Genomic DNA, 16,766 nt, shown 5'->3' on the forward strand with positions numbered 1-16,766 from the left:
TCACTCTCGGGGCTGTATACAGCTGGTGGGTCACCTGCTTGGGAAGGTGGGGACACTAGGCTTCTCTGTCTGCAGAGAGTGGTCTCAGATCCTCTCTCCCAGAGTGGTCACTCACGCTCCAGGGTCTCTGCCACATGGCCATTCTCTCTAGCAGGACAGTCTATAGACTTTCTTAGATATGGTGGCCGGGCTCCCAAAGGGAATAATCCAAGAGAGGTAAGCTCAGCATGCACACACTTGCCAAGGTTCTGCTTGCACCACACCTGCTAAATGACCTTTTACCCAAAACGAACTACATGATCAAGCCTAGAGTCCACCTGGAAGGGGACTACTCAAGGGTGTGCACACGGGGAGAACGGGGAGGGGAGATCTATGGATACAGTAGTCCATTATCAGGGTGTTTTTTTCCCTTAATATGGGAGAGAGTTAAAAATGTTTATAGGTGGAACCCAGGCTAATTGAAAGGGAGGCATTGAAGATACAATCAAAAGAGATTCTTACTAATAGGGTCCCCGAGGATGTGCTTGGTGGGAGGACAGAGAGGAACACCATCCTCTGAGGCTGGGAGAAGAGAGATTAAAAAGGGGTTGGGGATGTGTTTTGGTTAAATCGCTGAGGGGAGGAAAAGGGGGGGGTGTCCATGGAAATGCGGCACTGGGGTAGAGATTCGACGTGTGGGAACACCAACTCCACCGCCATCTTGCTTCTCCATCAACACTCAGTCTGCATGTTGAAGCCAAGGAGGCCGATTATAGTATTGATCTGGGTATAGAACTTGGTTGTTGGATGCTGCAGGAGGATAGTGGTGCCAGGGAATTGTGGGTTACTGGAGAGAGTTATCTGAATCATAGAAACAGGGTTCTGAGTCCGTTGGTCAGAAAGAGAGGCCAGGAGAGAACTGATAGAGGATAGAGCCAGGGAACTGGAGGTCTCTCTAGATTCAAAATACACTCAGGTGTGAGGGAAGATGGGAGAAAGAGAAGAGAAGGTGAAGCCCAAGGAGGGCCAAGGATTGTAGGGCTGGATTATGGGATGGGCAGACCACGTGAACATGGATATCCAGGAATTAACGAAGGCCCCAGTGGGGCGCCAAGCTGTAAGCCAGTCCCCAGTGTCAGCAATGAGTGAAGGGGGTGACAGGAAGGGACAGTCCTGCTGAGGGGCTGTTCGTGAAGGCAGGGACTGGGTCTGTTGTATCCTCGGGCACCGGAACAGTGCCTGGCACCTAGAAGCACTCAGTACTAAGAGTTATTTGTGGAATAAACAAATGACTCCTATCCTCAATTTACGGGTAAGAAAACCGGGGCTCCCGAAGGTTGAATGTATTGCTCCAAGTTACACCGCTAGGGTTCAGCCAGCCAGCGCGTCCTACCTCCTTACCAAACCACACTGTGGATTTCCTTCTCAACCCTCCAAGAGGCAGCTCATGATTTTATTATCTCAAAACTATTTAAATGGCATTTGTCATTCCTTGGGCACTGGGATGGACTATCCCGAAGTTGAATGAATACAGGGAGTGGTTTTATAAAAAAAAAAAAAAAATCTTCCTTGAGGCCTAGAGGGATTTACTCACTTATTGGAAATACATCACATGTCTTTTCCAGGCACATCCAAGGAAGCTGGTCCTGTAACCATATCCTTGCCAGTTGGCCAACATTTCATTATTCTCTCTTCTTCTGCGGTCATGGTCTCATCTTCTTTGTTAAGACTCAGAAAATCAGGAAGAAATACATACACACATGAGAGCTGTCCACCCATTAGTCACCATAGCTTTTTCCACAGACTCTGTAGGATTAAAGAAATTAATTAGCCTTCAGCCAAGCAGATCTGAGGCTGTTCAAGCCTTCCTATCATCCTTAAAGAAAAATGAAAACATCTCCCCAAAGGCTATTGTCCGTTATGGAATCCAACTTAAGAAGGAGGGTGGCGACATGCTCCTCTTTCCCACTGGACCAAAATTTCAAAGCTTCAAATGTGTGGTAAATCTAACCAAAGATAAAGATTTGCAGGTGTTTTTTTGCATAAAAGCAAGAAGGGCAGATGTATCTGGAACGTGCTTCTAGCCAAATGGGACATCTGCAATCCATTAGGGGTGTCCCGAAGAGAGAAAGTGAGAGGAGAGGTTCAAGCAGAAAGCCTGCTCTGTAGAAACACGAGCATGAAGATGTGTGTGGACCCGGCCGTCAGGATCTGAAGACCCCGGGCTTCTACAAAACGTTACCTTTCCAGGGGTAAACTCACATCTCTGCCAAATACCCCAGTTCCTCTTTTTTCTCTCCTCCTCCCAAGTTATCTTTGAAATGTCAGTGCCTTCTCTTTACTCAAGTACACCTACATGTTTTAGTGTTTAAGACTTGGCAGTCACCTCAGATAAAGAGAACATTCCCCTTGGAACGCGCAGACTTTCCTTTCCCAACACTCATGAAGAACGACCCGTGTCCTGACTCGGCTTCTTGCACTGCAGCAGAACAAAGCAAAATTGTCACCAGGGGCATTACTTGCGGGTTACTCACTGGCTGTTACACACCTTGCTTCAGACTCCCAAGGAAACCACTAGCTTTTATTAAAGCGTGTGTAACAAAGCCTCTTGCAAAATACCCATGGCTGTGAACATGATGGGAAGGTGTGTAACTCCAGAATGGGCATGAAGAAAGTCACTGGATTTTGTTCAAATCGAGGATCATTGCCCAGGGCTTGCTTTTGGCCTCCTTTTCGCGGCCTGCCGTTGAACTTCAGTGACTGGGCCCGAATGGAGCGTCCCGTGGAACAAGGGGGCTCCTTAAATACGTTCCTTCACTGAGCGGACCAGGTCTCTTTCCTGTGGAACGGCTCTTCCGTGCTTACTGGCCTTTTGATAAACTATTAGTGCTGGGGCCTTTTGTTAATGACTAAACTCCTGGTGACAGGGGGGAAAAAAAAAAAACCCGGCCTGTTGAAACTTGTGTTGTAATTTGAGGATTAAAAGCCACACCTCTGGGAAACATCAGTATCAAAGCTGATTCGGTGTGGAAGACAAGGTGTTAGAAGCCACAGTTTGACAAAGTGGATTTCCAAGTGCAGTTAGCAATTACATTTGTAGAAGTCCTCAATTATGCCATTTACAAGAAAGTACTTTTAAGAAGCTACAAGTCAGGAATGTGTTTTTAAATCTCTTCATTTACACATTTATAGGGAAAGCCCATATTTATGAAGCACCTACTGGTAAAGAACCCTGTGCTAGCTACCGTGAAAAGCAACAGATCTTACTCTCCAAAATCTCAAAAGCCAAGGAAGAAAAGTCTCTTCAAAAATGAAAATATGTAGTCAGTGCATTTCTGGAAAATACTTAAGATCAAGGAGAAAATCATGACTCCAGCATCAACGTGCTCTGATTGGAAGAACCTCCTCACTTGGCCCAGGGTTTGTGGATTGAGGGCCTGTATCAGAAGAGTGTCTCCTGACCCTCTTGATTACCAGTGTCATCTAAAAGTGAAAGAACAAAGACTGTTACGCCAGAGGACACTTAGTATTTCATTTATCCTTCATCCCAAAATAATCTTCCAGTAAACCTGAATGTAAGTTTCTGTATCAGTTGAGGACCTTTCTACTCACAAAATGAACAACAACAACAAAAAATCTCACATTGGCTTAAATGATAAAAATGATTTAATTGTTCACAAATTTAAAAGGCCAAAGGCTTCAGGCATGGTTTGATCAGGGCTTCAGCTGACTTTACCCGCAATTCTCTCAACTCTACTCAACTCCATGTGTCAGTTCCATTCCCTTTCTGATTCTCCTTTATTATCACAGGATGCTGCCAGGAACAATAGGGATCACATGGCTTTTTTCTTCACAACTGTAGGAAAAGAACAACTTGGCTTCTCATGACCACCAAACAAAAGTCCTGAGCTTTGAGCTGATTGGGCCACTCTGGAGCCAATCTCTGTGGCCAGAAAAATATCTGGGTGCTGATTGGTTTACGCACGGGTTACCTACACCAATCACCTGTGGGATTGAGGTTGGGTACCTCCCCAGAGGATGTGGCTGCTACCTGCTAGGGGAGGAATAGAACAGAGGTTTGAGGAGGCAATCCCAGCGTAATGTCTGCTACAGTCCTTTTTTATACACAGAGTCTGGATCACTAATTGATTTTTATTCACTATCAGATACAAGCTCTGTAAAGAGAAATCCATTTCCTCTATAAACTTGCCAAGTCAGATATTTAAAGATGGCTTTACTTTTTCAAAAACATAGCAAAATAGGTTAACTCTGTTTGTTTTTTCATAGCTCTCTTTCCCTGAAGAATACATTGAAAACCCCAAAGAAATGTTTTTGAAGTTTGATGTAAGTTAGTAATTGAGGATGATTTAAAATCTGTCCTATAGCCCATCTTCCCTAGCCCTTTCTTCCCAATTTCCAAAAGCAACATGAAACCAAGTTGGAATTCTCTGTTACAGAAACCCAAATATTTTCTCCAAAGGTTTAGATAATGGGTCATTAAAGGTGCAGGAGGCGCCACATTCCAAGGTATGATGAACCTGAAAACTTTCCTTCTGATGCATGTTCACCAGCCTCCCAAAACTTATCAAAGCAGCGCCTGTCCTGTCCTCATAAAACTCCCCCCAAATTCATCAGCTCCACATGCCAAGTGCCAGTTGCAGGGATGTTCCACAATATTTGTTCTACGCTTCAGTTGGAAATAGAGCCCCTTCAGTTCAGAGATGTAATTGGAGTAGTCAATTGGAAATAGAGCCCCTTCAGTTCAGAGATGTAATTGGAGTAGTCAATAGAGTGTCCAGGGAGGAGTCCGCCTGTGACCGTTTCCTCCCACCACCTTGGTGAGGAGAGAATGAGCTATTTAGAGGGAAGATCACAGCCTTGAGTGTGGAAAGGCCACGGAAGACAGACTCCCTACACCCCAGACATACCAAAACAACGGTAGCCAAACTTGCAATGCTTTCCCCCAAGCCTTCCACTTGGAAGAAGCATCATGAGCTTTCACCTTGTCCAGGCGGGAAATGAGTATTCTTTCCTGGTTACAGAGGGCGCCCCAACTGCATCCCGGGCACTGGCATTCAGGGAAGCCCCTTGGTAGAATCAGGCTTGGGTTTGTTTTTAGCTTGGAATTGACGACTGTAGGTATCACTTCCTCACTGGAGATCTGGCCGGCTGGGCTACCATAAGCCACAGTGCAAGGCACGGTGCATTCCTCTCTGTATTGCAGCAGGACGCGCAGGCCACTTTGGTCCCTTCGACCCCTTCCGCTGTGTGGAAGATGAAGGAGCAGGAACAGTCCTCGGCCGCCAAAGTCCTGCACCACCTCTGGAATGGCTTCATCTCTCTCTCAATAGGGAGCAGCCCTGGGGCCAGAGGGAAGAACTTGCACACCTGAGCAGACCTGAGGCAGGCCGGCCTGCCCCCCAGCAGGCAGCTGGGGCTGGGGGCGGGGGGGGGGTAGCTTGGCCCGAACGCTGCTTAGTCAGGCTCCCATGCTGAGCTGAGCTGCAGATGTGCCCAGACCTGCCACCACCAGGTGTCGGCGTCTGGGCCGGGAGGTGACGGCACAAATGAGGCTCTTGCCTCCTGCTGTTTCCCAACACTGTCCCCGGAGGAATGTGGAAGACTCAGGCAAGGCCATCTTTGACGGCCTCTGACACAGCCATAGCTCTCTGGCCACCCTGCCACGTCCAAAGCCTCGGCCCATCCTGGCCCTTTGACCCTCACACAGTGCTGCCCACAGCCCCAGGGCCGGCTCCTCCCCGAGCCACAGGGAGGCTCAGGTGGGAGGCAGCTGCCCACCTGCTCTGCTCCAATACACGGCTTTCATCACTACTGCCCAAACCTCCCAAGCTAAAGGTGTTTCTTTTCTTTTTAATACAATGCTCCCATGATTTAAAATGCCTTTGTTGTTGTTGTTGTTAAAAAAATCGTTTTTGAAATTCATTTGTCCCCACTGGGGAAAAATTTCACACTTCCCAAGGAGAAGCTATTCTGTATTTAACAGAATTATTAATGACTAGCACAAGTCTTCCCCAAGTGTAAATATTGGAAAAGCTTACCAGCCCATTAGTGGACTTCCGATGCAACACAAAAAGGTCGTTACTCATCTCTGTGTGGCTTCTGAGAATTCCGTTTTAAGCTCAGGCAGGCTGTGAGCCGTTTGCCATCAAGACTTAATAGACACTCTACAAAAGTTCACTGCACACCTACTATGTACTAAGCCCAGGCCTCAAGAAGACGACCCTGTACGTAGCAGAAGGTGCAAATGAACAGCGCATTGGCCAGATTCAGCCTGCAACCATATTTTGTTTGTCTCGCACCATATCTATCAAAAATTTGAATTAGTTGCCAACTTCTAAATATCAGAATATTTCCAGCTTCTCTTGAAAACTCAGGAAATCTGGCAAAACCGAGCTCACATTCCTGGCTAACAACTGCCCACTTCAGACAGGTGCAAGCGCTCGGTTCACACAGCCCCCATCTGCCCTGCGTCCCTCCGACTTAACCTGCCCAGACCCTCAGCATCTTGCAGCGTATGTCAGGGTGGGCAGTCAAGGCACACCCATCCACCCACCCCGTGAAAGGCCTCACTCAGACACAGAGCAACCCAACCTGGTCTCTCAGTTAAGAAGAGCTGCTTCACGCCTCCAAAGAACAGCTCCCACAGTTTTTCTGATTTTGTGTCTTCTCAGCTTTTCCTCTTTTCAATAAAGATTTTTTTTTTAAATCCCTGGTAATGTAAAGTTCGGGGAAACATTCTGTTTTTAGGGCTACAACAAGGAATTGAACACAAAAGGAAAATGACAAGCTGGAGCACAGAAAGCAACAAGCGAGGACTTTGAGAGCAGGATGGGCACTCGGGGAGGCCCCCGTTGGCCAGATGAAGAGGCTGAGGCCTTGAGAAGGTGAAAGCCATGCCCAGGTCCCACTACTGAGCGGCAGGAGAACAGAAGCTTGATCTGAACAGTCTTTACCCAGCCGGTGACATATTCTTTTTACACGGAGGGGTGGTTTCTCTGTCCCAGCTTCTGCTTCTGTGTTTCCAAGGAATGGCAGAGAAGCCCACCAGATCTGGAAATAAATGTGAGGATTGATTTCACAAGTCGCACGGTAACATCAGATACAGGATTCTAAATGAACCTGCAGAAAATTAATTAGCAATTTTCATCTAGACCTACTGATTCCCTAGATGTGGGTCAAAATTGTCGTATTTGAAGAAATGTGTCTGTTGATCCTGATGGTGTGTGTTGGGAGAGGCGGCCTGTTTGGATGTTTTTCAAATTATATATTGCCAAAATCTTCCTTGTGTTTTTAACCAGGAATAGAGTTAAACAGGTTCATCTTAATATTTGTTGCTAGTGGAAAATTTTGCTAAAGCAAATATAATTATTCAGTTGCAACTGACACAAAGATGCTGACCAACACTCTTCTATTGGACATACTCAAGGTACTAAAAGTGGACCACTGCCTGGGACTTAAAACATTTTGGTGTATTTCTAATAAGCATATATGGCCATTCAATAATACTGCAGCCAAGAACTCCTCTGTAACAAACTGAAATTAATTCAAAAGCCAGCTTTATGTCCAGCAGAAAGGAGGGGAAGAGAGCAGCCTTTGTAGAACAGAGACGATCCTACTTAGCCCCACCAGTCTGGCCAGGGACACAGTTTCATGCCTACTTTTGTAGACGAGGACAGTGAGCCAAGACAGCCGACGTCCTCGGCCAGTTTCCAATTGCTGGGAACTGGCTACACCTGGGTCATTCTAACTCCAAACCCTGAGCTTTGTCTACTACAGTGGCTCAGAGCACGGAAGCCACTGAGAGGAGCAAGGGGTTGGTGGGGCCGGGGAGACTTCTGAGAGGCGGTGACATTTGAGAAAGACCTTGAAGGATACTTTGGGTCACAACGGGCAGAGAAGAGAGGAGCACAAAGGCCTCAAGGCTGAACCCCGGAAGGGAGGGGGAAGTGCACAGAAAAACGGAAGGTGAGGAGTTTAGGTTTGGAATTCACAAAGCAAAGCTTCATCATAAAGTTTCCATGTGCAAAAACATGAATCCTCCCAACACCTGTAAGACAGGCAGCCTCACACCTACAACGAAGGGCCCCACACTGCAGACCAGGACACTTAGGTGGCCAGAAGGCCAGGAATGTGTGTCCAGCCTTGGGAGAGGCAGCAGGGCCCTCTGGACCCCAAGGAGCCGGCGGACCACACTTTCTTGCACGTACACCCTGTTGGCCCCTTTCCCTCCCCTTCCCCTCAGAGCTCTGCGCCTTTCAGAGCCAGAACCAGGCGCCGCTGTCTGCCTGACTGCAATGCGTTTCTTCCTTCCCACTCACATCTTCTCCCCGAGCCTGAGATTAAGGACGGGTTTTGTCTCCTGCCCCAGGATCGACACCCGCAGCAAGGTAGGTAGAATAAACTGCAACACGAGGAAATAGGGCCCCATCTCCCCCACCCAGTCCGGCCTTCAGACAGTCTTTTTAGGGAACTGAAAAGGGAGGGGAGAGAAGGCCTGAGTCTGCTCAGGTTCCGTGTCTGCCCGCCCAGGGGCGTTAGAAGAGCTGCGTCCTGCCTCAGCAGCTGTGGGCCATCTCTGCCAGCTCCTCGGCGGGGTGAAGCCTCGTGGGTTCTCAGGCCCAGGAAGCCGGTTCTCCCAAAGGCTCCGCCCCATCTGCTCCTGGGGGCCAAGCTCCTGTTCGGTTTTCCCAGGACATTTAACTTCCCTTTCTCCTTAGCGCCCTATAGGAGGGGTAAAAATAGGATCCCATTTTACAGCGGAAGCAACTGAGGCTCTGCGAAGTCACTTGTCCTGGGACAGCGGTTCGCCTGGGCCTGGAACTCCCAGCACACAGGGAAGGGGGTGCTTTCCGAGTTCTTAGAGCCTCCTGGGACCCCCTCTCTCCACCTGCTGGGACACGTGCCCACACCTCCTCTGGAAATAAACTTCCCGGGGGCGAGGGGGGCGCCGCCGGCTCCTTGGCCGCGGTGGGACCCCGCGGCGCCCCCGGGGTCGGGAGGGCGGCGGAATCATCCCCCGAGACCCGAGCCAGGGAACTTCAGAGCGCTTCGCCCTTCCCCGCAGAGGCAAACACGGACACGTCCGTGTCTTCGCCGACAAGTGCCTTCAAGCCCGGCGGGCGCAGACACCTCCGCGCCGGCCGCCGGCGAGGTCTCCGCTGCCGGCGGGGGCACGGCCTCGCGCCAGCTGCGCCGAGTTAGCGCGTTCGCCGGCCGCCCGAGCGGGAGGCACTTCCCGGGCGGCGCGGCGGCCCGCGGGGGCGGGGCGGCGGGGCACCCCCCGGGGCGCCAGGGGGCGGGCGTGCGGGCACACGCGGTGCGCGGCGGGCGGGCGGGGGCCGGGGCGCCCGGGGAGCCGCCCACTTGGCCGCAGCGGGCCCCGACGGCCGGAGCTTGGATGCGGCGGCGCCGGCCGAGCCGCGGCGGACGCGGGGCGGCCCGGGCCGGGGACACGCGCCGGCAGTGCCGGCGCTCCAGCGGCCGCGGGATGGCCGAGGTAAGCGCGGCTCTCAGCCCCCTCTGCGCGCGGGGTGGGGCGGGGGCCGGGCGGGGGCGCAGCTCGGGCCGGGCTCGCTCGGCCGCCGGGGGCGCGTCCCGGCCCACCTCCGAGGCCACCTGCGCGGCGGGGCGGCCTGGGGCGCTGGGACCCGTCGCCGCCCGACGTCCCTGAGCCGCAGGCGCGCGCGCGGGCCAGGCGGGCCCCGGCGCCCCCGGTACGGCCTGGGCGCGTCCGAGGCGCGGGGCCCGGGGAGCGTCGGGGCGCCCTCCCGCCGGGGCTGCGGGCTCGGGCGGCCACGGCGAGCGCGCCTCCCCCGCACCCCTGCCGGCGCCCCGGCGCCTCCGGTGAAAGTCCGAGGTCGTTCGCACGGCTTGAACGGCTGCCGTTCACAACGGGCCGTCTTCCTCCCCGGATTTTGTTTCTGGGGAACTAAGCGCGCGGTAACCCCCGGTCTGAGAGATGCGGGGCCCGGCGCGCCGGATCTTTTGTGAAGCGCTGCGGCGCGCGGCGCGGACGGGTCGCCCCGCGAGCCCCCCGGGACGCGAGGGCGCGGAGGGGGCGCGGAGGGGGCGCGGAGGGGGCGCGGCCCCACGGGTGCCCGCGCTGCAGCCGCCGAGCGCGCGGGTGGAAGCCGGACCCGCCGGCGGCCGGCCCCTCCGCGGTGCTCATTTGCCTGCGAGTGCCCGGCGCCGCCCGGGGCGCGGGGTCTCCCGGGGCTGCGCGCCCGGGGCTGGAACTCGGGCCGGGGAGGCGGCCGCGTCGGCTCGGCCCCGAGGGCCGGGGCTTGGGGGCCAGGGGGGTGGGATGGGGGCGCCTCCTGCCCCCTGCGCCCTCGCGCGCCCCCCGCCAAACCCCGGCCCCGCCGGCCGCCGCGTCGGGTCGGCCCCAAGGGCCGGGGCTTGGGGGCCAGGGGGGTGGGATGGGGGCGCCTCCTGCCCCCTGCGCCCTCGCGCGCCCCCCGCCAAACCCCGGCCCCGCCGGCCGCCTGGCTTTGCATCAGCCTCCACGGATTTGTCAGCCAGATGTGACAAGATCGCGGAGAGGCGAGGGAAGGAGGAGATCTGATATTAATCAGTGCATAGCTCGGAGCCAAACTTTCTCAGATGCGGTGTGGGAACATGCTCTTCTCATTTAAGGCATCCCTTGTGGCTGTGGGGCTGCCACCGGTCGTGGTTTGACAGTTAAATGGAATGCCAACGAGCAGCCGTAATTGTAGGAGTAAAATTGTGTGTGTTGGGGCGGGGGGGGGGGCGGTTAGACACTCTAAGGTTCAGTTATGTCCCCTAGTTTTATGGCCGTGCTCACCGCAGTTCTCTGAAGACAGGGCATTTAAATCGGGCCAGACGCCTGGTCGCAGCCAGGCCTCTGCTGTTAACACTTAAGGGGCCTAGAAGAGGCCCGGTGTCCTGGGAATCCCTGTCAGTGAGTGAGTGTGAGAGTGTGTGTGCGCGTGTGTGTGCAGGGGAAGACGTGTGTTCCTGCAGCTTTGGGCTGACACAGCAGAGCTAGCAGCGATTTTTTTTTTTTTTTAATATATTCCCATCAAAGTGACCAAGATTTCGGCTTGAAAGTGAATTGAAAACCAGCATTTGGCAGATCACCTTATTCCTTTCTTTCTGGCGCCTTTTCATTCCCAGTTTATCGTTTTAATTTGCAGAGTTCATGGAGCCTTTTCGAACGATCTCTTAGACTCGTCGCTTGCAGATGCGTGCTTATGTGTTAAAACTTTTGTTCGTCGCTTGCAGATGCGTGCTTATGTGTTAAAACTTTTGTTCAGTGGTAAATATCCTGGCTTCTCCGTTGTCCCTTCCCAAATCCATTGATATATATTATGAAAGCCTCATCTGCGGTGTTAATAAGTCAGAATAGCATTTTCTCGTGTGGCGCGTAAAACAACATGACTTTGCAAACACGACCAGTTGTCCAGGATTTGATTTTTGCTTTCAGTGGGTGTGGAAAGATAACCACCACGTCTGCTATGATAAGTCTTGATAAATAACTTTATCCTTTCTGGCAGACCTAAAAGAGTGAGATGTGAGTCATCATTTGATTTCTCATCCGATAGGTTTGCTAACTTGAATTTCACCAAGAAAGCATGAGGATTTCAACTCAGCTGTTGGTTTGAACGTGTTGGTGTTGCAGTTCAATGCCAAGGAAGGGTGGTGAGCTCTCCAGCGAGCGCCGGCACGGCTCGTGCTCTGGGAACTCGTAATTATGTTCAGACATCTGCGTAGTTTAATTTGGAAAATCATCTGTACCTGTAAATGCTATTGCATTCAGAATAGTAAGGATTGAACCACACATCCCTCCTTCAGTCAGAAAGTGGTTAGCCGGGAGGGGTTATATAGCCCTTGATATTCGCTGGGGTGAGCAGACCTCTGTCTGCTCTAGTTATAATTCACATTAGAAATATTAACCAACATGAAATAATTCCCGTGGAAGCATAAGGTTTGCACAGGGCGTGATTTTTATTTATTCGTTCATTTTTAACATCTCTGTCCTGAAATGGTTAGGCCGGCATCCCAGGCCCATATTCCGTATCTCAGAACCATCAGCTTGGAAAGAAGAAAGATCCACCCCAGTGGGTGAGAAAAACCATACAAGTTTCCCCGTGGAACAAATAATAATTGTCCTTTAAGCATACTGTTATCATTTATGAATGTCTAGGGATAAATATAAACATTTTAAAAGTTCAGTTTGTCGGTAAAATTAAACCGCAGCATACGGGGTGAGGGGCAGAAGTGTCTTTTAGTCTTTGTATATGGCTTTAGAAGTTATTTTGACAGTGGCCATTAAAAAAGTTGCCCCGAAGGTTCCACAGGTAAATTACTTGCAGGAGGAGCATGTTTTACCCCAGGGTGAATTTTCACCTCTACAAATGTCACTTAGAGTGAGTTACTTTTGTCAGAAACAGCCCTGTTTAAAAAGAACTAGAAGTACCCCAAGTAAGATGAAATTTCAATTGCTGAGCCACCCATTTTTTTTATATATCTAAAATCAAGATTTAGAGAACCAATAAATTTTTTTAATTACCTTACTCCAAATATCCTACTGCAGATTTTTAAAATTGTATTTATTTATTTACCTCTTTTATTTTCGATGCCTTATCTGAGAGATGTTAAAAGATAACTGGGTTCGGTGCAGAAGAGACATCTGGAAAGTTTTGTGTGTGTGTGTGTGTTTTTTTTTTTTCTTTTAAATTGGTTTCCACCTGAAAACCTTATTTCCTCTTAATCTTGTCATTCTTTGAAGCTCTTTTTCTTAATTCTGAAAATTCTCAGTTTCCGGTGTAGCCCCCCTCTGCATAGACACATGCCTATTTTATCCCAAAAAGGGTGAATCAAAACAAAGAGCAGACCTGTTTTGCCGCAGTCCGATTTGGGGCCTTCTCAAACTTCATATAGGTGAGCCAGGCAAAAGGGCTCTCGCCATTCTCATCCACGCTTGGGTTCATTACTATAAACCAGCCTAACCCATCATAGGAGAAGTTTGCCTTGGGGGGATGATAATTTCACTCCGCTAACGTGGAGGGGAATGGTTGTCTCAGTGAAGGAAAACTTTAATTCAGGCTACTAACTTTTTCTTGCATATGGTTATATTTGCTGTCTCCTCTTACAGATTACTTGTATGATCCTTCCACACACTCAAACAAACATCACAATTATTTTCCAGCCCTCCACCAGCTTCCAGAAGCCTTGTCCCGGTCCTGTAGCCCTCTGACTGTTTCTTGCATTATTCATTACAAAGGTAAAATTTTTATATGGACCTCTCGAACATTTCATGATACAGCATGCTGGATTTTAAGGCAGGGATCAGGACGGCATAACTCGCTAACTCTGGTCTTTTCTCTTTAAAAATTTCATTTTGAAAATCTAGGGTTGCTTTTATTTATTTATTTTTCCCCCTTCGTTCTTAAACTCTAGTTCTCGTTAAGTCCTTAAAAGAAACATCTGCAGAATTTTCCTTAGAAATGTTCACAATTTCATTATCTTGCCGTGGTGGGCACCATACGCAAAGTTGCATCGCCTGTGTGACTGGCCACCTTATCCTAAATTATCCTCAAGTATAAATGTCTTTTTTTGTGTGTTGGTTTTTGTTTTTTATTCCCCCTGACTCTGTTGCGTTCAGAAGTTCCTGCACAGTCCGTTAACATCCCTCCGTTTTTTGTTATCAAAGGTTTCTGAAGACTGCCTCGGAGGTCCTCCCAAATTTGGGTTATAAAGGAGGGAGAAAAAAATGTGTCCATTGTCATTTATATTTTCGTATAGTTTTTTGTTATTGTTAGGTTGCCTTATTTTTTTTTAATGAAGAAATATTTGGTTTGGTTCGTAAGGTAACATTTGGATGTTTTTCTAGTTTTTGTGTTTTCTGTTTTCAGAACTAATAATTTTAAGAAAAAAGGGCACAGCTGTTCAATTATTTTGGCACAGTTTATACTTTGGTTTATAGAGATCAAAAGAACAAGTATTTTCCCCCACCATCCTCTTTGAACTAAGCAACAAGAGAACAAGGCAAGGGTGTCCCGCATACTTTCTACTCACAGGTAGACTTGGCCCAACATCTGTGCCCTGGGTTCTATCTCCCCTCTGCCCCTCCTCTGCCAGACCCTTCTCCATGCTCTCTTTCTTCCTTGGCCTCTCTTCTCAGCCCCGTGCTTGCAGTGAGAAAGCAGACTCTGTTGTTTTTGTATTGCAAATGATGCCTACCTGGTTTGGGAGGCTTCTCAGGGCCCTTTTTTCAACTGTGCTCATGGTAAAGGGTGTCCCCTAGTTGTTGGGAATCCAGATGGTTCCATGAAGCCAACAGAGAGATGCCTGGCTGCCCATCTGGACAGCCCACACCCATCTCACCCCATTGCCTCTCGAGGTGTGTTCCCCTGGCCCAGGGCAGAAACCTCTGGTCTGTGGCCGGGCCTCCTGGCCTTGACACATGGGGACAGGATGAGCCTAGGACCGTGGCATTTCCTGCACACGGTGAGGAGAGCACACCTCCTCCGGCCTCATAGAGCGCCTAAAAAAAATTAACCGTAACTCTTTAATGTCATTAAATTCCCAGTCCGTGTTCAAATGCCCTTGATTGTCTGGCAAGCCTTATTTAACCATTGATGGGTCCAAATCAAGATCCAGAGAAGATCCCTACAGTGTCTCTCTTCATGTGTCGGTTTAGACTTTTTTCCTCGCAGTTTCTCTGTGGGAAAAGCTGGTCCATTTGTTCTGTAGGATGCTCCCCAGTCTGGATTAGCGATTACTTCCTCATGGTATTGTTTACATTGTGGTTATTCCTCTGTCCCTGTGTTTTCTGGTCACCGGAGTTGACCGAGGGGCTTGATCTGATTCAGATTTGAATGTTTTCCACAAGAGCACACCGTCCACAGTAGTACCTATCTTTCCATCCAGGGGCAAATGGCCTGGTCGTCATCTTTTATATTAGGACTTGTGGAATTCTAATTCTTCATTCATTTATTCACTGGACACTTCTCTAAAGGGAATCTCTGTCTCATCAGAGGTTTGGTTACCCGGAAATACAGTTGTATAAAAAAGATATATACTTGATTCTTTCCCTCTGTTTACCAGTTTGGGGAACAATTCATTGGTTTCCTAAAGGCGGCCAATGAGCCTTTCTTTTGTCTTTAGTATCTTTTGAATTGCTAGATTCTAATATAGTGAATGACTCACGCCAATTTTTGACGAGCCATATTGTCTGCTCTGCGATTCTTGACCAGTCGAGTTGTATGGCTTTCTTCCTCCGGTGAAGACATGAGCTCCCTTAGGGCAGACGCTGAGAGATCCTCGTCTTTTTATCCCCAGGAGGCTCCCTACAATTACCAGTGCATAGTAGATGCTTTAAAAACAAAAACCACCAGCAACAACAAAAGCAATTTGTTAAATAAATTGGTACCGTTCTGTTGAACTTCTCATGGAGGAAGATGGCATGAGACTAACGTCTGGTCTTGTGTCTCTCTCTCTAGGCCGCCTTCAGTCCAGGGCCACCTGCAGCCTCCCCTGAAAGGCCCTCATGGCTTCTCTCCTCTCTTCTTCCCCGTTGTCCTTGTTGCCCATCTGGCAAATGGGGATACTATTTTCAGAATCCTAGTTGTGCTTCTGTGGGTTTGTATATGTAAGGAAAACTTAAAAATTGAAAGAAGGCACAGAAAAATGAGAGAACAGGAGGCAGGGAGCAAAAAAATCCAATTCTCACAAAAGACCTAAGAAGTTACAAAATGTGTGTAAGAGGTAGATGCCGAGCGGCCCAAAGAGCAGTTTGGTAGAGACCTCCCTCCCTTGAATGATGCAGTGTCCTGAACCACGACGCCTAGCCCTGCAGCCACAGTGAGAATGGGGTGATGATTTCACTTTGGGAGAAACCAGGTCCTCACCCCACAAGCTGAGGGTGGTCCTTAGAAGACGTTGTGTAGTATAAATCCTGACTGGCAGTTTTTGATCTGCACTGTAGCCTTCCAAGACGCAAACATATTAATGATTGTCTGTATCAACACTTACAAATATAACTTGGAAAAACCTGAATCAGCTTTATGCTAAAGGTTGGTGACTTAAAAAGTTATTTGTGATTTAGCAGATTGGCTCCTTTGATTTTAAGTTAGGGAATTATGATTCTTACCACTGAGAGTCTGGCACAGTCTTAGAATCTCACACTTAAGACATGACTACAGACTCTAAACTTGGCCTCGGTGATTTCTCCTCATTAGCCACTTTCCACATGATTTTTTATGTGGCCCTCTGCATGGCCAGCAGGACAGTCGGTGTGTAAATTAGGAACTACATCCTGCTGCTAGTATAAGCTCCTAACCGTCACCATCCTTTCCGTGCAACCTTCCTTAGGACATGACCTCAGAGTTGCCTCATGGTCACAAAATGGCATCTACAGTCCAGCCATCATATTCTTGTTCCAAGAAGGAAGAATGAGGAGAAGCAAAGAAGTCTCTCCACTGAGTCAGCTCCCATTTACAAGGAGCTTTCTGTAAAGCTCCACCTAGCAACTTCCACGTGCATACCACTGGCCAATGCTTAGTCACCCGGCCACCCACAGAGACTCAGAAAGGAAGATCCCGCGAAAGGCTGTTGGGTGGGCATCTATAATTAGTGAGCACAGCGCCACTGCCTCGTTCTTTCACTCATTCTTCTCTCAGCTAGTCCCAGTGGAGGGCCTACAGAGTATCAGGCCCCCTGCTAGCTGCTGGGTGCTAGGTTAGGGTTCATGGGTTCCTCGCCTCTTTTAGGAGTGATTCATTGTGTCACAATGTTTATGG

General features: G+C 49.6%; 1 protein-coding gene across 1 annotated transcript in view; it reads left to right on the top strand.

The window, feature by feature from the left end:
- The first annotated feature begins 9,370 nt into the window (after positions 1-9,370).
- BNC1 (basonuclin zinc finger protein 1) overlaps positions 9,371-16,766 on the top strand; it is a 28,237-nt gene continuing 20,841 nt past the window's right edge. Inside the window, exon 1 of the mRNA XM_045901842.2 lies at positions 9,371-9,496. Within this exon, the coding sequence (XP_045757798.1) occupies positions 9,398-9,496 (99 nt within the window). The 5' untranslated portion in view covers positions 9,371-9,397. The remainder of the gene's footprint in view (positions 9,497-16,766) is intronic.

Source organism: Mirounga angustirostris, unplaced genomic scaffold (assembly GCF_029215605.1).
Source record: "Mirounga angustirostris isolate CCGP_5_RB_7025 unplaced genomic scaffold, mMirAng1.0.hap1 SCAF_9, whole genome shotgun sequence".
Lineage (NCBI taxonomy): Eukaryota > Metazoa > Chordata > Mammalia > Carnivora > Phocidae > Mirounga > Mirounga angustirostris.